Raw genomic sequence first — 22,682 nt, forward strand, 5'->3', positions numbered from 1 at the left:
TTGTGACCCAAGCACGGGGGAAGAGCGGTCCGTTGTTCCATTTCGGCGTCCGCGACGACATCCGCCTGGTCAACGACATCCGCGTCGAACGGGAAGAATCCCATCCCGGCAAAGTCACCCACCGCGCGTGGTACGACAAGAACCGCCACATCTTCCCTGCCAGTCGGTGGGAAACGGTACGTTCCGTTGGGATTTTTCCCCGTCACTCCTTCGTTTTTCGATCCCTCGTGTACTCAATAGTACGATCCCGCGGTGGCGCGCGACGCCCGATACACGACACGAGGCGAATAAACAAGTACAGGACTACCACTATAATGTTCTCAAACCTCTCTGGAGAATACATACATACCCACCCGGAATACGTTAGGCCAATAAACAAGTACAGGACTACCACGATAATGTTCTCGAACCTCTCTGGAGAATACATACATAACCACCCGGAATACGTTAGGCGAATAAACAAGTACAGGACTACCACGATAATGTTCTCGAACCTCTCTGGAGAATACATACATAACCACCCGGAATACGTTAGGCGAATAAACAAGTACAGGACTACCACGATAATGTTCTCAAACCTCTCTGGAGAATACATACATAACCACCCGGAATATGTTATTCGTCGTCCTGTATAGGTAGGTTATTACTTTGTACAGTACAGGAGCTAGCTATTACTCGGAGTAAGTTACAGCAGTACAGTACTATGGAGCATAGCTCAAACGATTCACTAAGGGTAGATACAGGACAACCCAGTGAATGTTAGCAATGTGAAGCGCTGTAGGTACAGGGCAAAGCAGTGTGTATGTAAAGAGCAAAAGGCAATTAAAAAGAACAACGGAAAGCAAGTCCTAATCCTCGTCGTCGGCTTGGATGAACTTGGAGTACGACGTGCGCTCGCACTCGCCGTTGGCGTCAAACACAGCCTTGTAAAACGACCCGTCGGCCCCCACCACTAAATAAAAAGATAAAGGTCACACGTCTCAAATGTCTATCGTTCGTACCGAGGATCGTGTTCTTGTCCATCCCAAACGCGCAAATGGTGCGGGTCTCGGGTACCTTGAACTGGGCAAAACTCCACTCGGAGCTAAAGTACTTGGGCAGAAGCCCACGCATGAATGAAAAGCTCGACTTGCTGTTTTCCGTGTTGTCGTCTTCCTTGGACAGCGGCGTCGACTGCGTCAGCACCCCCGACATGTACCGGCCGCTGTTGGTCCGCGACGCGCTCAGTGGCGGCGCGGGGAGGCCTTCGGCGCCCGCCACGTCCTGACTCAGCGCGAAGATGTGCACCGTGTACTTGTCGCTCGAGCAGGCCAGGTACTGCGAGTTCGGACTGAAGCAGACGCTGTAAATCTCCGCCTTGTCCGCGCCGCGTCTGGATTGCACAGGATGAGATTCCCAACATCAATCGGGGAGATGACGATACGCACCGAAGTTCCTGCAAGAGCTGACCGGATTGGGTGTCGAACACACGGATGAGCGTCCCCTTGTCGGACGACGTGGCCAAACGCGTGCCTTCGAGGTTGAGCGCCATCTTCGCAGGGCATCAGCATGAGAATGGATGGAGATTCGAGGGAAGAGGATGATGATGTTACCTGGGACAGCTCGGCTTCATGCGCCGTAATCAACGTAGTTTTGCGCTGGTCGTACAATTCTATTCGCACAGTACCGCGGGACACCCCAGGACACGCGAGCACGGTGTTCGTGGAGCTCGGACACAACGCACACAACCCCTTGGGGTTGGTAATCGTTTCGATGTGGTCCATGAGCTTGAGGTCGGCAAAGTTGTAAACGTAGATCTTGTTCTGGAGCACCACCACGACCCTAGCGATGAGACGAGGTCAGATAGGAGCATGACGGGGTCAGACGATGGGGTACCGATCGCGACGGAGCTTGACGGCCTTGACTTCGCTCCGGAAACTCAATTCGCCAATGTTGCGACTTTGATGGTCGTCCCAGATCATAACCTTGTTCGGGGGGTACCTCGGGTTGCGTCCACCTCCGACGATCGCGAGGATGTTGCATCGGAAGAGCATTTCCACGATGCCGATTCCCCCGCTCGAGAAATCTGCATGGCATGTTGAATGAGTCATCATCTCGCCTGCAGCAAGAGTCACGTACCGCGACGGAACGTTTCCTTGAACGGGTCGCAATTGTAGATCCGAAAGCCCGTGTCGGTCCCGCACGCAAAGCACCCTACACACCGATGTCCATGTCAAGAGACCGTCGCCTCCCTGACCAAGGCCCCATCGTCCACCCACCATAGTCTTGGTTGAATCCGACAAAGAGGAGCTCGTTCTGCTGTTCACGGCTTAGGTTCATCGTGGACAATCGCTGTTCTTTCGACAGTAAGGTCTGAAGAAGCACCTTGGCAGATTCTGTATATTTCATTGGCTAAAATAATCCCATAGAGCCAATCAGCGATCGAGATTTAGCTTGCTAAAAGGACTCAGACCGTCGGGAAATATTAATATAGTACCTGGTAGTAAAACAAGTTCTCAGAATCATACAAATACCTAGTGCATTTTAATGCTTGCCTTCAAATGAAGAAGTAATTCGTGGAAACTCATTAATATAATGAATATATTACTGCTCGAGATCCTTATTCGGATATTGAGATCTGGCCCCAAGATTGCAGCCAATCACGTGGCGTTATTTTAAAGACTGTTGGTCAATCGACAATTCGCCCATTCGAACTTCACCATTGTCTTGTAGCCGAGGCGATGGGAGTGGCAGCCGTAGACAACGTTGAGACTTCGCTGGCTGAAGGATCTTGAGGGCGAGTTGGATGCGCTGAATGCGCGGATCAACCTTCTTCGCCGGTCGACGACTCGCGGTCGTTGGCTCCAACGAGTCCAACGCTTCCTGTAGCCGCATGGCATAGCGTGTTCCCCTGTATCCCCGTCGTTATCATGCCTATTTTCATATGCATCGACTTACAATGGACTGATGACGAACTCTCCATCTTCAAAGAGAGTTATGTTGTCTTGACGTCGCTTGTCCGTTGGCATACGCCGCACTGTATCACCCGCCGAATGCACATTCCTCCGCAGCGGCCTCGTCTGCTTCTTCTTCACTTCTGCTGGATCACGAACCACAACCGGCGAACGATTAACTGGAGTTGTTGTAGCTGGTTTCTACAAGTATGATGTCGCAACTAGTGAGACTGAACACTTCAAGGAGCAACCCATACGCCTTCGCAAGCGGTGAGAAATCGCATGGCTTCGGCGTGCACGTCCACTTTGCCCTGTCCAATGTAGTCATTATGACGTGTCCAGGATAACGTCATCGTACGTTGGTCGCGGCATGTCGAAAGGTGAGTCCCCATGCCACGTTATCGTCGAAATTCGGATTCTACCAAAAGATGACACGTGGCAAACTCCAAGCGATCGTACGTCTTGAGGACCACGAATCAACGTGCCCACCAGTCGCTCTTCGAGCAAAGCCCACACTCGCACAAAACCATCCCAGCCACACGTTACAAGATGCGACGCCACGTGATTCACGCCATTGCACGCCTAAAAATGATATATATCATTTACGTGATGAATGACATATATCACTGGCAAGCTGTGCTGTACATGGAGGGTGCAGAGGGCGTCGACGTGTGCGGGCCATGTCGCGCCCACCGATACCTGGCCTTCCAACATGTAGTCGAACTGGTGGGTGCACCGGCGCCGGCCCCGCCGCCGCGACACTTTGGTCTGCATGAGCTCGTGCGCCGTCCGTCGGGAGTCGCTGATGTGCGCCGGCTCAGCGTCCTCTGTGGTAGGGGCAAACAAGCCATCAATGCGCCAGCTTGTGACATGTCCTACTGAAGGGTCAGCTGTGACACCGTATCCGACGACGGAGCATGGATTGATGTTCTGGTGAAACTTGCCCTCGTCGTCGCCCGTGACGAGCGTGCGTGGCAGACACCACGCGAGGCTGTGCACGGTGGCCGCGCACGTGGTGTGGACGAGGCGCTCGAAGCGCAGCGGGTGCGGCGGGATGGCAAAGAGCTCGAGCCCGCCTTGGTCGTCGGTCACGGCGAAGATCGGATGCGGCTCTAGAAACACGACGGCCGTGATGCCCGCACTGGCGCCGTCAGGCGACGACGCCAACGGCTGGCACTTGGAGCCGTGCCACACGCAAAAGTGGCCGTCGATCGACGCGGTTACGATGACGTTATACTGATGCGACACGGCCACACATCCGACGTCACTCGTGACATACCCAGTCCTACCGTATGACGTTATCGTGGCACCCAAATCAGGTCGTCTACCCGTGCCATGTGTCGTGCACGAGCTACGACCACAATGTTGGTTATTACCTTGCTTATCATGGCAAAAATGATATATCATTCAGTACCATCAAAAAATCCACAAACGTCACTGTCGGCGGCCGTTTGCTCACTATTTTCGTCAAATACGCTGGATTTCGCTGGCCGGATCGGCGGTTCAGTGACACGACGGCGTCGAAGAGCGCGGTCAAGTGACTTGCCGCTATTTCGCCCGTCTTGTGGGGGTCGAACGGCGCGAAGATGCGCTTGAGGCAGTCGATGGCGTAGTCCGAGTACGCGGCTTTGGTCGGCTGCGGCACAAAGTAGTCGTGGGGCACCCCCGCGCTAACGTTATCCTGAACCAACCAAAGAACTTTCAGCCAACTTCAGGCTATGGCATGTACACACTGACCGTGGGTGCGACCCGCGTGAGGGGGTGGCCGTTGATGCCGTGCCAGTGGTTCATGGAATGCACCAGCGCCAGCGTCTCCGAGTCGGACACGACGCACGTCCCGTCTAACGACGTCGACACGACGCGCCGGGCCAGCGTCCGGTCCCGACTCTCGATCATTTCCACCGCCGACACCTAAAACAAGCCTCATTCGTAGTGCCAACCTCGCAATCATATTACGAGATGCCACCTCTTTCGTGTGCACGCCACGACTGCGCACCAGTGTGCCCGACACGACATTGAGACACTAGATGACAATGCACACGTTGTACACGTATAGTTGATGATATATTTATGTTGGAGTACGTAAAGCATGCCAGCTTGGGTGCCCAGGAACGCCACTGGTCCAGACCCGTAGCACCCCGCCGAGATGGTTGTAGGAACGAGCGCACGCAGGTTGTACGTGAGTTGGCCGGTTTGCGCGTCCCACACCCGGACGTGGCTACATGACAACTTGACATCTCCCTCAGTCAATACTGTAGTCGCACCGTCCAGAGGTTGTGAGGATCGTCAGCGACGACGGCATGAACAGCGCCATACTCGGGGTCTCCTTTTCCTACCACAAATGTAAAGATAAGCCACTTGCAGGCAATACAGTAGTATGGTTCGTACAAGCGCATTTTCATCCGAGGCATTCCACAGCACGGCGTCGTGAAAGTCCACCCGCGAGGAGGCGAGCGCGATCCGGTTCAGCCGGGGGAGGTACACCATGGCGCTAGGCAAATGTCAGGACCACCAGACCAGTTCCATTTGGGTGGTACCTCGTGGGTTTGAGGGCGGCGTCCGCGGATCGAGTCGCGCTCGTCGCGGTGAGGGTACACAGCGTCTGGATGCATCTGTACGTGCGCAGGTCCCAGATCTTGAGAAACCCCGCGTCGTCCACAGAGTGCACTTCAGGCGAGTCGTCTACCCATGTGAGACCGACCACTTGGTGGCGGTGGCCTACCCATCGCCATGTTCATGTCATCTGGCCACGTAGTTGTTGTCGCAATGGTACTACTAGTGTACCTAGCAGTGTGGCAATACTCGTTTCGACGTACGGATTCCACAGCTACGGCATGATCTTTGTTGTGAGCAAAGGGCAAACTCGGTCGTACTACGTACGCGCAGGTCGTGGTCCAGGCCTGCGCTGATAATGTACCGGTATGCGACAGAGTACTTGATGCATGTGACGCCGAGGCGGTGACCGACGAGCAGGTTGAGCAGTTTGTTGGTGCTGATGTCCAAGATGGAAATCGTCGGCGCCAAGGATGCCACGACGGCGTTCGCGCGGGGACTGAGGAACGTCATGTCGGTTACGCTGTGTTTGGACTTGAGGTTCACCGACCCCATGCACTCTAGCGTCTCGCAGTTCCACGCCCGGACCTAATCCAAGAGATCGTCTGTCCAGTACACATCACTCCGAAATAGCATAGGAACTTTTACCTGCCCCGTGGTGCTCGCAGAGTACAAGAGCTTGTGCTGGTCGTTCCACCGCACCACCGTTTGCACTTCGGTCGTCGGGAGTTGCTACACTCGCCATGTTGAATGGGCGAGGAGTGTGACCGAGGGTACCTGCCGCAGCGCGTACTCGCGGCCGTCCCAAAAGTTGATTGTCGTGCTTGTGGTGGTCCCGACGATATAATCCCATGGCGGCACGGTCGTCACATCCACCAAATGTCCCCTACGCCCCCCCTCTCCTTAGACCTTCTAGCCATGGGGAGGACATGGGTATGTATATACCCTGTGCAAGGCGCGGACGTGGCCACGACGGCGCCGTTTCGACTTGCGTCAAACACTTGAAACACCTTGCTGTGTTGCTCAAACCCGATAAAGCTATGACCATCGTGCGCTTCGACCTACTTCAACCTTTGAATCGTATCCGAGTCTGTCGGACGTACGAGCTTTTCCATGCCCCGGTTCACGACGATCGGCGTTGGCACGGCCGTCTTGTTGTACTAGTCGTCAGCCCAGAAGTATGACGTAGGTCCATCAGATGCATGCCACAAGAAAGGGGGGTGTCCAGTGACAATGAACACGACATGGTGTGGCTACCTCGTGGAGCCCGTCGACGAGCAGCTGCTCCGAGTACCCGCGCATGGTTTCGAGCACGAACGACGTGAACTCGGTCCAGGTGATCACCCCGTCTTCGTCGTGGTCGATCTTGTGAAACAGCTGGCACAGCTGGGTCACGGTCGAGTCGGCATGTCCTTTCACTTGGGTGCTGCAGTCCACGACAACGGTGAGAAAATCGTCCAGCGTCATGCGTCGGTCCTCCACGTCGTGCAGCGCTGCCACGTTGTCCAAATCTAATCCCATATTGTTCAATCCCGTCTTCACCCCTTCCTTCAGTCCGAACGCCACCCCCAACGTGGAGGAGGTACATACTCAGTCGAAGCAGCAGCTCCGTCATCTCCTCGGCATCGCTAACCACGTCGCGCAATTTCAACTGCACTTGGGAGCTGCATCGGCGCACCACGCTCCTGACGGCTGGGGCGTCGCCGGCGATGCGGGCTTTTTCTCGCAATGATCGGGACTTGACGGATTCAGGGATCTGGTTGAAACGAGTCAAACGATGCAGTTTAACACATGCACCATTCACAATATATTGTATGGTACTTTGGGCACATAGGTCGGTCGCGATGGCAACACCGTGTCCAGCGGTGCGTGGTTGGTGTGGTCGAGGATACGCTGCTGTCTGAACTTGGCTTCGACCCCCGTCGGCACTTCATGCCGCGTGTCTGGCGAGAACACGCGGCGTCGGTCGCGAAGGACTTCGACGCCGTCGGCGGTGCGGGTCGTCATGGTATGAAGTGACCGTTTCAAACTCGAAACGACAGTTACACTTTGGACAATTCGATTTCATTGGTTAATGGCCGAATGACGGCGCAACCTCCGCTCGACGTCGCGTTGGTACTGCAATAAGGCGGCGTCCACTTCGTCGGGGGTCGCGACAGCCGCGTCCTCAATCGAGTCCCCTGGAAGCCCTTTGGGGGGCGACGACAAGAGCACCATGTGAGCCGCCACGTGGTTGCGGGCGTGGGCGGCCTGGGCATACACCGACCGCCTCAGCACCCGGACGTCTTTGCAGGCCTGCGCCAGGTACGGTTTAGCATGCGGCGTCAAATTCACGCCCTTCCGAAATGCAGATGAAAAGCATGTGCTTGTATCGAGGTGTGCCGATAACAAAAAGGAGGTGGACGACGGGGGCTTGGATTGAACGGGGGGGCGCCATTCCGGGTCGGGGGTTGGTGGGGGCCGACATCGGGGGGACTCGGGGGAGACGACTGTCCGGGGTATCATAGGTCTAGATGTTATTCCACGAGTAAATTTTAGTTACAACGATGTGAATGTACGGGGCTTGGAAGAATTGGTCAATAGGGTACCTTGGGGAGAGGATGCTGGCGTTGCATCGCGCTTGCTTGATGCGCTCCAGAACTAAGATAAGGTGGCGTTGGCGCTCGTTTTCCAGCCACTGCAGCATGTCCTCTTCGAGCTTGTAGTCGTGGGCTGGAATCAGGGGATTCGGTGGAATAATGGACTTTGCAGCGGATCTTGCAGCGTTGGGCGGTGGCTTGAGCTGATGGTGCACCTGTGTCCAAACACAGCCAAGTTGGAGTTGATGCAGTTGCGTGCGCAGCTCGTCCACATGACTCTTCCTACCCAGTTGTCAGCTGCATAGGTACAGTACATGAGATAGCCGTACGAGCCGCATTTGACGACATCCGTCACGTAGCACTCGAGCGCCGGTCGTAAAAAGTCTCGCGTGAGGATGCTCTGCAGCGACGGCCGGCGCCACGCGTCCACGGCCAGCAGTTCGTCCTGAAGGCGGCGCAGGTCCGGACTGAACTTTCGGTCGAGGGGTGCGTAGTCCCCTGCGCAGATCTTGGCGACGAGGGCGGGAGTCGTCTTGGCCTCAAACGGAAAGTGCAAAGTGCACATTTCGTAGAGGACACACCCCAGCGCCCACACGTCCGACGCGTACGAGTACGTGCCGTCCAAGAGCTCGGGCGACATAAAGTTCGGCGTGCCCACGGTGGTGTGGGCCAGGTCGTCCCGGTCCAGCTCCTACCACCACCACCACCCCCATCCATATTATATCTCGACATTTCAAACGAATGTCACGAGGAGCGAACTAACTTGCGAATAAATAATCAAGCCACCATTATACTGTGACGAACAAACACGATCGATAATGTCGACATATGTACATACTCTGGAGATGCCAAGGTCTCCAAGCACCAAATGGCCGTCGTGCGAGATGAAAATGTTGCGGCTCTTGATGTCCCTACTCGGCCGTCGTCGGTTCGTCACAACAATCATTCCCAAATGAAGTCATTTTGGCTGGTACCGACCGATGCATGATGCGGCGGTGGTGCATGCAGTGCAGACCGAGACACAGCTGCACGAGCCACAGACACACGTTCGTCTCCGACTCGAGGCAGTGCTTGGCTTGCTTGCGTTGGAGTTTCGCGTGCAAGTCGCCTACAAGTCAGGCCCATGTGACACTGCTCCTCCTCCACACATGACCGTGTTCCACTTACCCCCAGAGCAGTACTCCATCACGATAAACAAATGGCGATGGTTCGTCGACTCGAACGAATCGCGGTATGCGATGAGGTTAGGATGGCGCAGCTTTTGCATGAGATGGGCTTCGTTCAAGCCGTCGGATGACGAATGGCCGCCCCGACGTGTCTTCTTGCTGGACGAAACATGGAGCACGGGGATGTCCTTGACACACACGAGGCCGCCGCCGTCCTCTGCTTTTTCGCGCATGAGGAAGACTCTCCCAAACGATCCTTCCCCCAACAAGCGAATGCGCGTGTACTTCTCCATCACTAAGTGCTCACTAACCACCCACGCCCTGGAGGCATGACAAGAACACAAAATCACACCATCCAAGTGCTCAGCCAGTGCTTGTTCTAAATTTAGCCCCTCCAGTGTATCTGTCTGGACGAATCACTTCAATTTGTCAATGCATCGCACGCCTTGCTCGTCGTACTCTCTCTTGGAGATCCAAAACTCGTCCACGTCCTTCATAAAGTTGGCGAGGACAGACCCCCCAAGGAAGACCAAGTGCTTGCGGCGGGGGGGGTCGTTGATGCGCAGGCGGAACTTGCTCAGGCGGGCCTTGTCGCCCTTGAGCACCTCGGCGCAGTACCGGTCCTTGATGTCCTTCTCCAGCCGACTCGGAAGTCCGGGGTACATGGACGAGCCGCCGCTTAGCACGATGTTCTTGTAGAACTCGGTGCGCAGATCAATGTCGGCTTTCTGGCACATCTCAAACAGCATGTCGCTCAACCCGGGCCCTTCGACGCCGATCAAGTGCGGCTGGAACAGCGCTTCCGCCGCCTACAGAATCGACATGAGCATGGACATATGACGTGGGGGGTGACGATAATGATGATGGTGGCTACCTCAAAGCGCTCGCGGCCGAGCTTGATCACGCGGCCGTCGGGGAGTTCGTACGTTTCCTCGAGCACGGTCGTCTCTAAAGCCAAGCGCCGCTCCACCACCGGGTCCAGCGCCGTGTAGCAATGGCGCTCCTTGATCTGACGGACAGTTTCGAAGTCGGCGGTCCGGTTGAACGCGTACCCGCGCAGCAGGAGCAGCTTGATCAGGTACTGCGTGATGTGGCGACCCGCGACGTCCAGACGGCGGATGAGATGCTGGGGCACGAAACCTTCGTACACGGGCACGACGTGGGACACGCCGTCGCCGCTGTCGATCACGACGCCCGTGCGCAGTCCTTGCGCGTACAGCGTGAGCATGGCCTGGATCGAGATGTGCGTGCCTTCAAAGCCGTACTTTTCAAACATCATCTCGACCAACTTTTCGCGATTCGCCTTCGGGTTGAGCGGGGGTTCCGTGAGCAGGATGCGCATTTCCTTGGGATTCACTTGCAACCGCTCGTGGAACGTGTAGTCCCACAGCTTTTCCATGTCGTCCCAGTTCTTGACGATCCCATTCTCCACGGGGTAGCTGATCTGCAAGTTGCTTCGCACGTACGCAGCTTCGTCCCCACACATGACGTCCTTCAAGATGACGTCGCGGTTGATCGCTTCCTCAGCGCGCAAGATCGGTCGCCCCACCAACGACGGAAACACGTGTCGGGGGAAGTTCTCGGCGGCAAAGCCACACTTGACAAACTACAACACAGTTCCATGCTCAGGATGCTATGCATCACGCATAGATGCACATATGTGCATCACTACATACCCCAGTTCCATTGTCGCACACGACGATCTTGTTTGCGGCTACCATCCTTCGACCGCCGACTTGGACACTTGCACCGAGATTAGATATGCACACATCAAAACTGGGGTTGGGCGACTGGATCCACTAAGTGCGACCAAGACAGTGAAATCGCACCTAACAATTCTACGATATCTTAAATGAATTATCTATTCCTACAAATAAACGAATCCTTTATTGTGCTTTCGAGTGAAATTTCATTGTGTTGTGGTGTGGTTTCTCGTTGGAATTTAAATCGATTTGATTGGCTACTTCAGACGAGCTCAACATTATTAGCCAATCAAAACCTTCTCAATGAAATTTAACCAATCAGATCGATAAAACCAAAACCAATGAATGAACAATGCACGTCTCTAATTGCTTGATATCTCGCGGAGGTCCTTTTGTGTGATGCGATACAAGTGGATCTTGCCTTCTTGAAGCACCAGTTCATGTGTCAAGTAGTCGCGGCTGCATGCGTGGAAGTCCGCCAGCGCCGCGTTGTCGCCTCGCTCTTCGTAGCTCAGATAGCACACCTACCACGAACTGATCAAACATGTTGTTCGACATCAAGGGACCCAACGGACGGTGGTGGAGCTGCCTAGGTCTCGAATGCTGCGCGCCAAATTCCGCCACGAGTCCACGCCGTATATGGGATTAATGCCTACAGTGTACATACATCCCTTCAGCTGGACTCGATGCTCACTGTACGTACAATCAGACACTAAAATGTAGTCGAAGGGAGTGTTGTCGATCCACAAACTTCGGAAGGTCGGGGATCCCCATGTAAACTCGGCTGCATGGACATTTCCTGTCCCTGAGGATGCAGTGGTGTTTTGAGCGACGTTTGCACTGAGGAGGTCGACGATTTCGGCTTGGTCGGTCACCACCACATGGGCTGCACCGACGTCTCGTGCCACCAGCCCAATGAGCCCGCTGTTTGACAAGATTCAATCACATAAAGATATGGGTGTATGCGCGTACCATCCACTGCCGAGTTCAATCACGCTCTGTAGGGCAGTCGTGATGAACTGACGTTCGTCGTGCAGACGCAGGAGATGCTTCGAGAGGAAGATGCTTGCATTCCACACCCGTGATCCAGTCCACGCGTCCGAGAAGAGAGCGTCCAAGCGGTCGCTTGCCAGGACTTCGGACAGTTCATAGCGCTTGTCACCAACCGCGACGATCGGCATTTCTTGATCGAGTGTTTCCGAAGCTGCGATTTCATTGGTCCAACGCAGTGTCCAACACTAGCTTATTCAGAATTATAGTTTAAACCACATTCGTAAGACACGTTTTACTCGACCCGTGGAATGTTGGTCTCCATGGTTTGGTGTGGACTCCAGCTTCCGTACTCTGCGGCAGCACACAACAATCAAACTCGTATGCGTCATGTAGATGGGATCTATGTCTATCAAATTGTCAAGGGTATTTATCAACTCAAGACGACTTGCAATCATGAGCCAGTGTGTTCCATACAAAATAGGCGCGTCGCATTAAAACCATAAAACGCATAGCGTTAAAACCAAGAGCAGGTACAGTACATGTGATAATGTCGGACACAGAACATTCCCAAGGGTGGACACATCAGAGCGGACACAGTCCAGGATCGATCGGGCATTGACAAACCAATGACATGTGGGACGTTGGCCGATCTACTCGCCAAGATACGTGCTGGCGCAGTTGACATGAAGCCGCGGACTTCGCTACCTAGTTCTACATCTGCCGCGCACTTCAGTCGACCGCCACAACCGCAACTCCTCGTGGTGCAAGAACTTGATGAAGACGATTGGGAAGACGACCAAGACTGCTCAGACGTCGTCGTGTCCATTGCTCCAAAACAGCTTGCTTCTCCTCAAGTGGTTGCCATGGCCAGCACCGATAAGTCATCAGAAAGCAAGACGTGCATCGACCAGGCGATTGCTCTGAAGCGAAAGGCTCTCGACATGGAAAAATCCCGGGCATTTCAAGAGGCTATGGAGTTGTATGCTGATGCAGGGCACATCTTCCTTCGCGTGGGTCGGTCGTGCCCAAGTGGTTCGATGCAGAATGCGTTGAAAATGGAGGCCTTCTCGTTGCTGACACAAGCGGAGCGCTTAGCACGATGGATCGAGAACTCCAAGTTTGCTTCATGCCGTGAAAGCGTCGTGGAATATGACTCTCAGATGAGCATGTTGGCCGCCCCACACATGCGGCACGTGCCAAGGTGCTCATATTCACAGCAGACACCAATGCCAGGATCATCAGCTCCAAGACCATAGGACTCGTATAACTCCATCCATATTCATCACCTTAACGTTAATCTACTGTAAGTCTTTCCATCTCGCTCGCTCGTGTTGCCAGTGTCCGCGGGTTGCCTTCCCTGCCTGCTGTAAATGGAAATGGTCCAACCACAAGGCTCAATTTACATACTGCAATTTGATTGGTTGAATTTCAGTATTTCTGAATTCCAAACCACAATTCTGGCTGTCGGTGTGCGTCGGCAATCAATCCTCCATGCCGTCGACGTTAGAGGAGCAGTTGGCCAAGTTACGGGCTGGTAACGCACCATCCCCTCCATCACGAGTGCAGTTCTCCCCGGCATCCTTCTTGGCCATCCCACACCACGATGAGATCTGCGAAGATGACTGGGACGACGATGAAGATGTCATCAATCCAACTCCAAACACACAAGAGTCAACGATCCCCGTGGCACCGCCGCCATGCGTGATCAATCCGCCACCGACAATTCATCCAACCTCCCAGTCGAACGTTCCCCGAGCTCAGCGCAACGACATTGTGTATCAACAGCAACTGTACCAACGAGCCATTGACATTACGAAGTCCGCCATGGCCAAGGAACGTGGCCGGGACTACGCCGCCGCCGTGGACGCGTACGTGGATGCTGGGGACATTTTCACGGAGATCGGCCGCAATGAACTCGACCCTGCCACCCAGCGGACATTGAAGAAGAAGGCGTTTTCGTTGCTGCAGCGGGCCGAGGCGTTGGCCGACTGGCTCGACTCCCATGCCGCTCCTTCTATCGCCGAAGCCGCAAATGTTGCGGCAATGGCGTCTGCTGAAGCCGAAACGGAAGTCCAAGCGACGGAAAAGCACATCGAAGACATGAAACAGGAACTGAAACAACTCAAGTACACTTCGCAGATCATGAAGGCGGACGACGCGAGCGACTTGGGCGAGGCCACCAAGGCGTCCGTGCTACCTGAAGAGTCCGCGCTGGACTCGATGAAGCGCGCCGTGGTGAACGAGATCCACGGCCTGCTAAAGCTGCCGGAAATCAGCACATTCCGCCAATTCGAACCGCTGGGATCTTCTGCCGACAAGGAGCAGTACGCGCAAGACTTGAAAGCGCAAGTCGACCACTTGCACAAAGAACTGCAGTTTGAAAAAGCGTCCCACCTCCTCGCGACGGCCATGCGTAAGCACAAGTACTCCAAGTTGGCGTCGGACGTGGCCGAGCAGCAGCGGCTTCAAGCCGAGGTGGCGCAACTACGGCAAGAACTGCAAGTCCATCAAGCAACTCTAGAAGTAACGAGGCATAGCATCGTGCAAATCACCCAAGAAAAGCTTCGCGTGGAGGCTGCGTCGGCCCAGCAAGTGCAATCCCTCCAGAGTGAGCTCCAGTCGTTGGCTAAAGACACGACATCCAGTAGAAGTAGTAGTCGTGTGGACCGCACCAAAGAATCGCGGATGCAGTGGTTCCAAGGGCCGCGAGGCCTCGGCAAGAAGGACGATGATTCGGAGGACCGGTCCCGGCGCCAGTCGGAACCGTCTGTGGGCTCGCCACGTCATCAACTGTCCGACACGGAAGGCGACTCGTCGTCCATTTGGCTGTAACGCCCTCTTTATTTAATATAAACTCCACACTACTTGTTTTGATCAAACGTGGGCGGCCACCAAGTTCTGGACGTGGCCAGTGTACATGCCAAACGCGATGCCGTACAATCCGTCCCCGTGAGTTTGAGTCCGCCCGAGTACCCACGTGGGCGTGACGTTGCCACACCCTGATTCGACGCGCCCGAGTTCCACGACGAGGCCGGACGCAATCGCGTCGTCCCATGCGCGGGTCGGCCCGTCGGTCCAAAACGATTTGGACACGCCGGCGACGTCGTCCATGGCGACAATCGTCCCGGCCCGAGCCAGGCGATTGCAGTTGCGCAGATCCGCCGACGCCACTTCGTAGCTGTGGCCGCCATCAATAAAGACAAAGTCAAATGGAGCGTCCTCGCCATGCACGTGGGGAAAGATGGGGATGGTGGTCGTTGAGTCCCCCGGAACAAGGCGATGACGGCCTGGGAACACGACGTCAAAGAACGCTGCGGCTTCAAACACGTACGGGTGTTCCGCCAGGTCAAAGCTGGTGATGTGTACATTCGGGTTGGCGCGGAGCATGGTCATGGTCGAGTGACCGGCGTTGAAGCCAACCTGCAAAGCCCGGCGTACGGACGCAGGCTCGGCCACGAGCGAGCTCAGGATTTGAACGGACACGGGGAAGAGCGACGTGTGACCTTCAAACGAGTGAAAACCACGGCAATTTAGGTACGACGCCAGTGCGTGGACGTCGGAGAGCTTGTCTTGCGCTTGTTTCGCAACAAGAGATGCACAATCCGACTGGTAAACTCGCAAGGTGCCACAAAACGCGGTTGCTTCAGCGATTGGCCTTTGCCACATCGGAGCGAATACGTGTCGTTGTCCGTCAACTTCAATCTCTACGGTAGCCTCGAGTCCTTGAAGACATGTTCCGTGGTCTAGACCTCCCAGTCCGTCGAATCGGGAGGTACCACTTACGGCTTGAATAAGCAAGGCTGTCGACAGCATGATGCCGAGCCTGTGAAACGTCATACTAGTAGAGTCACTCACAGTCTGTAAATAAAGTCAAGTTTTGCGATCTTGAGAAATGTATCCGGATTATACGTGTATCCGGAAATACGTGTCACTCGACAGTCGAATACAGTTTTCAAATGTCTATCAACTGTAGTCGACCAAAAACCCCTGCGTCTGCTGTAACAAACTATCCACGAGGATCTTTGCAGTTCCAGTGTAGAAACCGAAGGCCAGACCATCCACGCCGCTGGTGATGGGGGCATCCTTGGAATCCACAGAAGTCCTGGAGGTTTGTATCCAGGAAGGCGTCGGACTGCCTCGTGACGATTCGATTCGCCCGAGTTCCACCACAACGCCAGAACGCATGGCTTCATTCCAAGCTTGTGTGGGACCCTTCGTCCACCAAGACGTGGAAGTACCAACCACATCATCCATCACCACCAAAGTACCGGCGCGTGAAAGTCGCATGCAGTTGCGCAGGTCCGCCGCAGCCACGTCGTAAGTGTGGCCGCCATCGATAAACATAAAGTCGTATGGGCCAGCATCGGCATCTTCAAGGGCTTCGGGCACTGTCTTTGTGGAGTCCCCCGGAATGAGCTTGTGACGACCGGGAAAGACAGCGTCAAGGAAGGCGGCGGCTTTAGGGGTGTATGGATGCTCAACCAAGTCAAAGCTAATGAGGTGGAGTGTGGGGTTGGCAGTCAAGATGGTCATCGCTGAGTGACCGGCGTTGAAGCCAATTTGAAGTGCGCGGCGGATTGTGGTGGCATCAGACGCCAATGAGCTTAAGACGTGTCTCGACACTGGAAACATCGAGGTATGTCCTTCAACACTGCTGTGTCCGCGGCACATCAGGTACGTGGATATAGCATCATTTGAAAGGAGCTTGGTGTGCACTTCTTGGGCGAGCAAGGTATCACAGCCACCACCGCGAACGTTCAACGCGTCACAGAATTCCTTGGCTTGGGCGGACAGCGACACTTCCCATGACGGCGTGAACGTGTGCATTTGACCATCCACATCGATGTCGAGGGTAACTTGCTGTCTCTTCATGCATGCTTCATGGCCTGGGTCGTCGACTGCGTCGTGCAGTCCGCCATGGCAAAGCGCACTGCAGCCCACCAACACCGCAACAATTGATAGCATTTTCATTTCACCTGTCAGTGACGATCTTTCGGATACGTTTCATAAATCCGGATAAGTTTTAATCTATCCGAATGGATTAAAGAAAGGCCTAAGCCAATCAAATCTCGTTCTGGCACATTTCTGCCAATCCAAACGTTTGACCCCTCCTAACATCTGGGCAAAACCATATATATACTAACATTTGTAATGTATAGTTTGTACAAGCTTAAATTAGAACAATATATGAAATGCACAATATTATGTACGGTATCATATTTACCATGTCAGTATTGAGGGAACATAAGCGCTTAAGACATTCGATTCTGCTGAGGGCTCCTGTTTCGAATCGATTTGACAATATCGACCCAGACTTACATACTATACTAGTGTGTACGCTGGGTCACAATAACTATTACTTCGAAGTATTAATAATACATGTATTACAGTAGTATCTTGGTAGCCAAATGCGGCAGAAATATCATATACGTACAAAAATTTGGTTGACTTGACATTTGTATGTACAATTAAGCTATTATCGTATTGATTTTACTCTCACAGATTTGTAAAAAATCTGATTCTTTCGTGAGCAAACCAAGGAAGAAAAATCGCAGGGTAGTTATACAGTAAATGAGCACAGCCAAAAGCTTACAGTTAATGCTCGACTGCCTTTGCCAAAAACTCCTCTGCCAAGATCGGAGGCGACATGCGGTCCTTGCTATACCTATAATATGCATGATGCGTTCGTATGCCAGGGATTTATCCAGCCAGTCTGTCGAACGGCATCCGTCAAGCAAGGTCGTCCGGTTAATTTCGGATAATGTTTCCATTATCCTTCACTGTATGCTCATCATTCCGACCTCACGACGGACACGTCAATGAATCCTGACCTCAGTGGGATCGCAGATCAGGGTTGTGTACACGCGCATTAACGACTGCGGCTACACCTTAGGAGGAGGCGATACAGTACGACAGGCGTGCAGTGATTGCGGAATTGTGCCTCATCAATCTGGAAGCCTTCATCTCACTGACACCAAGCAATCGCATACCTCCGCCATGTTGGCCCATGGACATGATGGTGCAATCTGATCTGAATTGAGGCACAATGGATGCACGTGGTGTACTGTCACAGCCGCTTCGTGCCATCGTTGTCCCGATCATCGCGATGTTAGACCAGTTGTTTAACATAACGTATCTCGATATTTCGAAAAGGTGCACACATTAGAGTCCGTTATGGTACATTTATGATACTTCGTGAGTACTGTATTCCCAAGTGGCCAGAAAATGAAGCAAGCGTTGCAATGTTATGACAAGTCGCCGAACGCTATGACAGTGCCATTCGCCACCACGAACACCCATCATTCTGCGATCATTATCCATGACATCGGCCATGATGCCGCTGCTCTCGAACGAGACCTTGCCAAACCCGCTTCCTCGCCTCCACCGTCACCACCATCGTCGTCGTAGCAACGTGTATCACCACAGTAGGTGCCTGCCATCGTCTCCCATTCCACCCACGACATCCACCATACCCGTTGGAGGCTTGGCATATGGGGTCGACGTTGTCTGTGGTGGCACCAGCGCGTTCGTGGCATGCCTCACTCACGTGAGTTGGATCCATCTCCAGGACAAGCGCAGTCTCGGCCGCGTTCACGTGTCCGGCACCGCAAGATCCGTTGCCGCTACTTCGAACGGCAAGTCTGTGTATGTCGCGTGTCACAACGGCGGGCTAAACATCCTCCACACCGCTCCTGCATTTCATGTGGCCGGGCAGTTCGCCGTCCCCGCGGTCGGGGTAGCGCTGACTGCAACGGTGGCCGTCGTGGCATGCAACCTCATGGGCCTGTGCTTCTTCGACACCCGTACCCACACATGGACCTCCACACTTCCCCTCATCGTTGGCGGCACGTCCTTCCGCGCCAAGGCTGTGCAGATCCTCCACGACCGATATGCGTACGTCGCGTGTGATTCGGGCATGCTTGTGGTCGTCGACTTCACCGACCCGCGCCGCCCCACGATTCTCACGGCCAAGCGCCTCTTCCACGGCGACGCGCATGCCATTGCCCTCTCCAGCACGGCGGCGTACGTCGCGTGTGGCTCGAAAGGGGTCGCCGTGATCGACCTCGACAGGTTCAAAGCGGTCGGCGTCGCCAGAGCCGCGTACGGATCCGTCTTTGACGTGCATGTTGCGCCCCATCGGCTCTTGTGCGCGTGCCAAGTCGGGGGGCTTGCTGTGTACGACATTCACGACGACCAGATATCCCTGACGTTGGCGGGTCAAACCAACGCCTTCGACGGCATTTCTCACGGAGTCGCGAGTGGCGTGGCCGATAAGAGGAGGGACGTCGCGGTGGTAACTTGCCAGTCGGGAGGGGTTCAAGTGGTCGCGCTGGATTCAGTGGACACGTGGTCTGAACCCAAACGAGCCAAGCTAGCTGACGCGTGCTGTATCATGTAGCTGCTACTCTCCACTTGACAGACATGTATATATATCTTATTGTATGCTTTTTGCGCACGTGGTGTGCTCATGTTGAAGGATTACAGTGGCAAAGTTTGGTTTGGCAGTGTATCTTACAGTGGCAATTTGCAGTTTGAACCTAACGTTACAGTGCACAATACTGTACTAGTTGGCTTGTCAAGGCTTTAGTGGTGCAGAAGCCACCCCATGAAGCAATTGATAGAGCAAGATGGCCGACGCCGCACTCACGTTGAGCGAGTCCACCTTTGACGCTTCGTCTTGGATGCTGCCTGAACAGCCACATTGCATATTCAGTCCGACATGTTCAAGGAACCAACGATTGACAACACCTGAACAAATCACCAAGCGTGCTTTCGTATGGACGTTTTGTACCTGGAATGGTCAAAACGTTGTCGCAGATTCGGCGAATCGCCGATTTCAACCCGCGATGTTCATTGCCCTAGAAGATCGTTCCATACTCTGAATATGCATGCGTGAAGGTGGGAGTGTAGATGTCGTACTGTACCACGACAAGGATGGTCGGACTCGTGATCTCATAGGCTGCAGACGAGACAGCTTTGGTGCCACTGCAAGCCCCGACAAGTGTCCACCCCAATTGCTGGCATGACGCCAGTGCTTGGTGCATGTTGGATGTCTCAAACAACCGCCGCTGCAAAATACCACATAATAGTGTCGGTACAAACAAATCAAGAAATAGTGTTACGTACTTCATACGCGAGCACTTCGGACGAGCCCACGGATGCGCGAAGGACCTACCCGGATGGACGATGAGTGAGGGGGCTATGCAGGAAGGAAATCATGAGCAAAGGCACGTACAGCGGCGGAAAGCGGCGCGTTGTTGCGGGCACTGGTCAGCACCGCGTGCGCGCCGAGAAAGTAGGCCGACCGCAGCACCGCGCCAAAGTTCTACCGGTGGCAGCATATCATTTGTTTATGGTATGTCACGATGAGTCATCCTGTCCAGGGATCACGCATATTATTCACAGGTGAACAGGCCAACGAACCTGAGCATCGTGCAGTTCGTCCAGGGCCAAAATGACTGGCGGACGGCCGTCCATCGTGGCTAACGCAATCCATCGGTTATACAGAGAGGTATTGGCGATTGGCGGAGATACGTACGTGGAGGAACGAGCGGGTCAAATGTGGGCAACTCGACGGCATCTGCAAACAGCACTACGCCCTATTGAACGTTATGACGTTATCGCTTCAAGTGCAATGTCATTCGAATGATATGATGATTACGGACCTGATGGGGTTTGTCATGGGTGACGTGATTCAACGTCCATTTGCTATTAATACATCATACATGACGTTATCCAACTTGGCGAGGCTTGTGTACCTTTCATAGGTCACGGGGATGCCATATTCGAGCGCTAGGCTCTTGATTTCCTTCAAGTGGCGGTCTATTTCGGGCGTCGCCTTCTTCGACGCGGCGGCAGCGGACGTCGTTTGGCCATTCGTGTCGCGCAACATGAGTTTGTGAAACACGCGCATGTTACATCGAAGGGCTTGGCGAACTCCGTGAATTCCATGCAGAGCTTCTCCGGGAATGACTTCCTCTGGAACTACATTTGCCCCACTGCCATCCGCAGACGATGCACCGAACGACTTGCGGCCTCCACCACCACCTCGTCGGAAGCCATCACCTCCACCGCCCCCTCGTCGGAAGCCGTCTCCTGAAGGCGTGCGCGCAGAAGCATCCCGTCCCTTCCAGCTCCGTGCCGAGTCGGGCTTGCTGTTTCTCCAGCTTTGGCTGGATTCAGACCTGCCGCCACTCCAGCTACCCGTCGCAAACGTACGTTGAAGTCCACGTCGGAGCATCGTGATCTATGTCTACCACAGTATGGAATTGACGAAAGTTTGACTCTGATTGGCTGTTGAACAACTCAATCCCAAATTGACAAGCAGTTTTCAGAAATAGCATGAGCCAATCATAATCGATTTACTTCCTTTTTTTCACGATTTAGAAGAAGACGTCAAGGACCTCTGAGGGGAAGACAGTGAGAATTGGTCACAATCAACCAGGAAAGCATGCATTGGCTCATTGATGGGAATGACTTCAAAGTACACAATACAGAATTCGTAAGGTGAAACAGTAGGTTTTAGACGACTTGCAAGGTGAGCTACCTTGCGATTTCCATAAATCGATCTGACAGTGAAATACTACAAGCTACTACTGGTATTAATACGTAGGATTAAATTTAAAGTTTGGCCTACTACTACTACGTTGTAGTTCAAATTTTATCGAAAGAAGCTTCATGTTTGTATGAGATGTTTTTAAATTCGTATAGGCCGAGTCTGGATGCCACAGAAAATGTTATGCCAAATAATATTCTGTCAGCATTCCCCTTTTAAATGGGAGGCGAGGAAATATTTGGAAAATATTTTGATGTGGCCTCTGGATGCCATGATGGAATGAGCACTGCAGTATTGCTGGAATATCGTATAGGTAAAAAATGGACAGTTGCAGTTGAAAACAGTACAAATTCGACGTATTTTATCAATATATACATGTCAGATTTGGTAACCAAACACACGAAAGCTGTCGTTTGAAAAATTGTCAAAATGTTTATGAAAAGTTGCAAAACGAGGTGTTTTCTGATATTTTGTGGTAGCCAGAGTGGCCCTTAAAAACATCTTTTTGATGAATTCGTAAGGCAGGCTGACTTACCAAATTTTTCAATTATATGATAGAAAAGAGAAAAAATCTGGCGAATAGGATCGTTCAATTCTCATTGCTACATTCCTATAGGCTGCGGCTAGCGCATCATAGCAGCATGACTAAATTAGTGTAGTGGAGACACCCACACCAGTTTGCATGTTGGCATAAACCAAGTAATCACATGGGCCAAGCTTGTCAACTAATATCTACTGGTAACAATATATTTAAGGGTTCGTCTGGTAACCGGAAATATTGCAATATTCTGGCCCAAAACGCCATTTTGGGGCCGAATTCAACAAATCTGATCAAAATTGAAACATGTCTTGCTGGAAGAGGTTTAACCCAAATACAATAATTCCACGTGGGATTTACTCGTTGAAGAGGTCCAAAACCCCATATTACAAAATGGACCTTTTACCTCCATTTTGAAAATGGCATTTTGGGTTAATACCATTTTCCGAGAAAATGGAAAAATATTTTTGAAATGTTACCAGACGTACCCAAAGTCTTTCAATCAATTTAAGATAAAATGTACATGAGCCAATGAAAAGACGCAAAATTTCCTTGGGCCAATGAAACGACGCGAAATAACCTAACCACACAATTTGTACACTTTAAAAATAACAATTAAATCTTTTTCTATGCAATGAGGAATACGTTATTCAAGATAAAA

General features: G+C 53.1%; 11 protein-coding genes across 17 annotated transcripts in view; 3 read left to right on the top strand and 8 right to left on the bottom strand.

The window, feature by feature from the left end:
• H257_01411 (hypothetical protein) overlaps window positions 1-310 on the top strand; it is a 2,385-nt gene extending 2,075 nt beyond the window's left edge. The window contains exon 5 of the mRNA XM_009824597.1: window positions 241-310. Within this exon, the coding sequence (XP_009822899.1) occupies window positions 241-291 (51 nt within the window). The 3' untranslated portion in view covers window positions 292-310. The remainder of the gene's footprint in view (window positions 1-240) is intronic.
• A 452-nt stretch (window positions 311-762) lies between these two features.
• Window positions 763-7,493, bottom strand: H257_01412 (hypothetical protein; the record flags this gene model as incomplete). Its single annotated transcript, XM_009824598.1, has 31 exons — window positions 763-952; window positions 1,002-1,372; window positions 1,428-1,531; window positions 1,593-1,821; window positions 1,876-2,065; window positions 2,119-2,193; window positions 2,259-2,364; window positions 2,695-2,890; window positions 2,938-3,134; window positions 3,191-3,244; window positions 3,292-3,351; window positions 3,393-3,515; window positions 3,579-3,808; window positions 3,878-4,218; window positions 4,262-4,284; window positions 4,348-4,614; window positions 4,671-4,844; window positions 4,900-4,956; window positions 5,016-5,151; window positions 5,198-5,265; window positions 5,322-5,424; window positions 5,471-5,651; window positions 5,718-5,760; window positions 5,814-6,074; window positions 6,135-6,218; window positions 6,264-6,372; window positions 6,432-6,547; window positions 6,590-6,646; window positions 6,744-6,997; window positions 7,077-7,242; window positions 7,308-7,493. 31 exons carry the CDS (start codon window positions 7,491-7,493, stop codon window positions 849-851), a joined length of 4,665 nt encoding a protein of 1,554 aa, XP_009822900.1. The 3' UTR covers window positions 763-848.
• A 57-nt stretch (window positions 7,494-7,550) lies between these two features.
• Window positions 7,551-9,524, bottom strand: H257_01413 (NEK protein kinase; the record flags this gene model as incomplete). The annotated part of the gene is made up of 6 exons (XM_009824599.1): window positions 7,551-7,995; window positions 8,075-8,347; window positions 8,395-8,756; window positions 8,904-8,976; window positions 9,044-9,173; window positions 9,233-9,524. 6 exons carry the CDS (start codon window positions 9,522-9,524, stop codon window positions 7,551-7,553), a joined length of 1,575 nt encoding a protein of 524 aa, XP_009822901.1.
• A 54-nt stretch (window positions 9,525-9,578) lies between these two features.
• On the bottom strand, window positions 9,579-11,099 carry H257_01414. Of its 2 annotated transcripts, XM_009824600.1 has the most exons (3): window positions 10,908-11,099; window positions 10,106-10,837; window positions 9,579-10,040 (listed from the first exon to the last, which is right to left on the bottom strand). In XM_009824600.1, exons 1-3 carry the CDS (start codon window positions 10,950-10,952, stop codon window positions 9,648-9,650), a joined length of 1,170 nt encoding a protein of 389 aa, XP_009822902.1. In that variant the 5' UTR covers window positions 10,953-11,099; the 3' UTR covers window positions 9,579-9,647. The 2 variants fall into 2 exon arrangements, with proteins under 2 accessions (XP_009822902.1, XP_009822903.1); XM_009824601.1 differs by having other exon boundaries at window positions 9,579-10,837.
• A 77-nt stretch (window positions 11,100-11,176) lies between these two features.
• H257_01415 (hypothetical protein) lies at window positions 11,177-12,137 on the bottom strand. Of its 3 annotated transcripts, XM_009824603.1 has the most exons (4): window positions 11,907-12,137; window positions 11,638-11,858; window positions 11,510-11,586; window positions 11,177-11,458 (listed from the first exon to the last, which is right to left on the bottom strand). In XM_009824603.1, the coding sequence occupies exons 1-4, from the start codon at window positions 12,113-12,115 to the stop codon at window positions 11,297-11,299; spliced, it is 669 nt and encodes a 222-aa protein (XP_009822905.1). In that variant the 5' UTR covers window positions 12,116-12,137; the 3' UTR covers window positions 11,177-11,296. The 3 variants fall into 3 exon arrangements, with proteins under 3 accessions (XP_009822905.1, XP_009822904.1, XP_009822906.1); XM_009824602.1 differs by having other exon boundaries at window positions 11,510-11,858; XM_009824604.1 differs by having other exon boundaries at window positions 11,177-11,858.
• Window positions 12,138-12,495: 358 nt separating this feature from the next.
• Window positions 12,496-13,243, top strand: H257_01416 (hypothetical protein). The gene has a single exon (XM_009824605.1). It carries the CDS (start codon window positions 12,554-12,556, stop codon window positions 13,181-13,183), a length of 630 nt encoding a protein of 209 aa, XP_009822907.1. The 5' UTR covers window positions 12,496-12,553; the 3' UTR covers window positions 13,184-13,243.
• Window positions 13,244-13,380: 137 nt separating this feature from the next.
• H257_01417 (hypothetical protein) lies at window positions 13,381-15,779 on the bottom strand. Its single transcript, XM_009824606.1, has one exon. The coding sequence runs from the start codon at window positions 15,762-15,764 to the stop codon at window positions 14,802-14,804; it is 963 nt and encodes a 320-aa protein (XP_009822908.1). The 5' UTR covers window positions 15,765-15,779; the 3' UTR covers window positions 13,381-14,801.
• H257_01418 (hypothetical protein) lies at window positions 13,390-15,779 on the top strand. The gene has a single exon (XM_009824607.1). The coding sequence runs from the start codon at window positions 13,419-13,421 to the stop codon at window positions 14,757-14,759; it is 1,341 nt and encodes a 446-aa protein (XP_009822909.1). The 5' UTR covers window positions 13,390-13,418; the 3' UTR covers window positions 14,760-15,779.
• A 337-nt stretch (window positions 15,780-16,116) lies between these two features.
• Window positions 16,117-16,799, bottom strand: H257_01419 (hypothetical protein; the record flags this gene model as incomplete). Its single annotated transcript, XM_009824608.1, has 2 exons — window positions 16,117-16,139; window positions 16,196-16,799. The coding sequence occupies 2 exons, from the start codon at window positions 16,797-16,799 to the stop codon at window positions 16,117-16,119; spliced, it is 627 nt and encodes a 208-aa protein (XP_009822910.1).
• A 1,407-nt stretch (window positions 16,800-18,206) lies between these two features.
• H257_01420 (hypothetical protein) lies at window positions 18,207-19,393 on the bottom strand. The gene has a single exon (XM_009824609.1). It carries the CDS (start codon window positions 19,110-19,112, stop codon window positions 18,627-18,629), a length of 486 nt encoding a protein of 161 aa, XP_009822911.1. The 5' UTR covers window positions 19,113-19,393; the 3' UTR covers window positions 18,207-18,626.
• Window positions 19,349-21,201, bottom strand: H257_01421 (hypothetical protein). 4 transcript variants are annotated; one of them, XM_009824611.1, is made up of 9 exons: window positions 20,687-21,201; window positions 20,594-20,636; window positions 20,467-20,527; window positions 20,352-20,410; window positions 20,164-20,253; window positions 20,055-20,099; window positions 19,853-19,996; window positions 19,720-19,786; window positions 19,349-19,616 (listed from the first exon to the last, which is right to left on the bottom strand). In XM_009824611.1, exons 1-9 carry the CDS (start codon window positions 21,166-21,168, stop codon window positions 19,504-19,506), a joined length of 1,104 nt encoding a protein of 367 aa, XP_009822913.1. In that variant the 5' UTR covers window positions 21,169-21,201; the 3' UTR covers window positions 19,349-19,503. The 4 variants fall into 4 exon arrangements, with proteins under 4 accessions (XP_009822913.1, XP_009822912.1, XP_009822914.1 ...); XM_009824610.1 differs by having other exon boundaries at window positions 19,677-19,786; XM_009824612.1 differs by having other exon boundaries at window positions 19,853-20,099.
• Between the last annotated feature and the right edge of the window lie 1,481 nt (window positions 21,202-22,682).

Source organism: Aphanomyces astaci (assembly GCF_000520075.1).
Source record: "Aphanomyces astaci strain APO3 unplaced genomic scaffold supercont1.2, whole genome shotgun sequence".
Lineage (NCBI taxonomy): Eukaryota > Oomycota > Saprolegniomycetes > Saprolegniales > Verrucalvaceae > Aphanomyces > Aphanomyces astaci.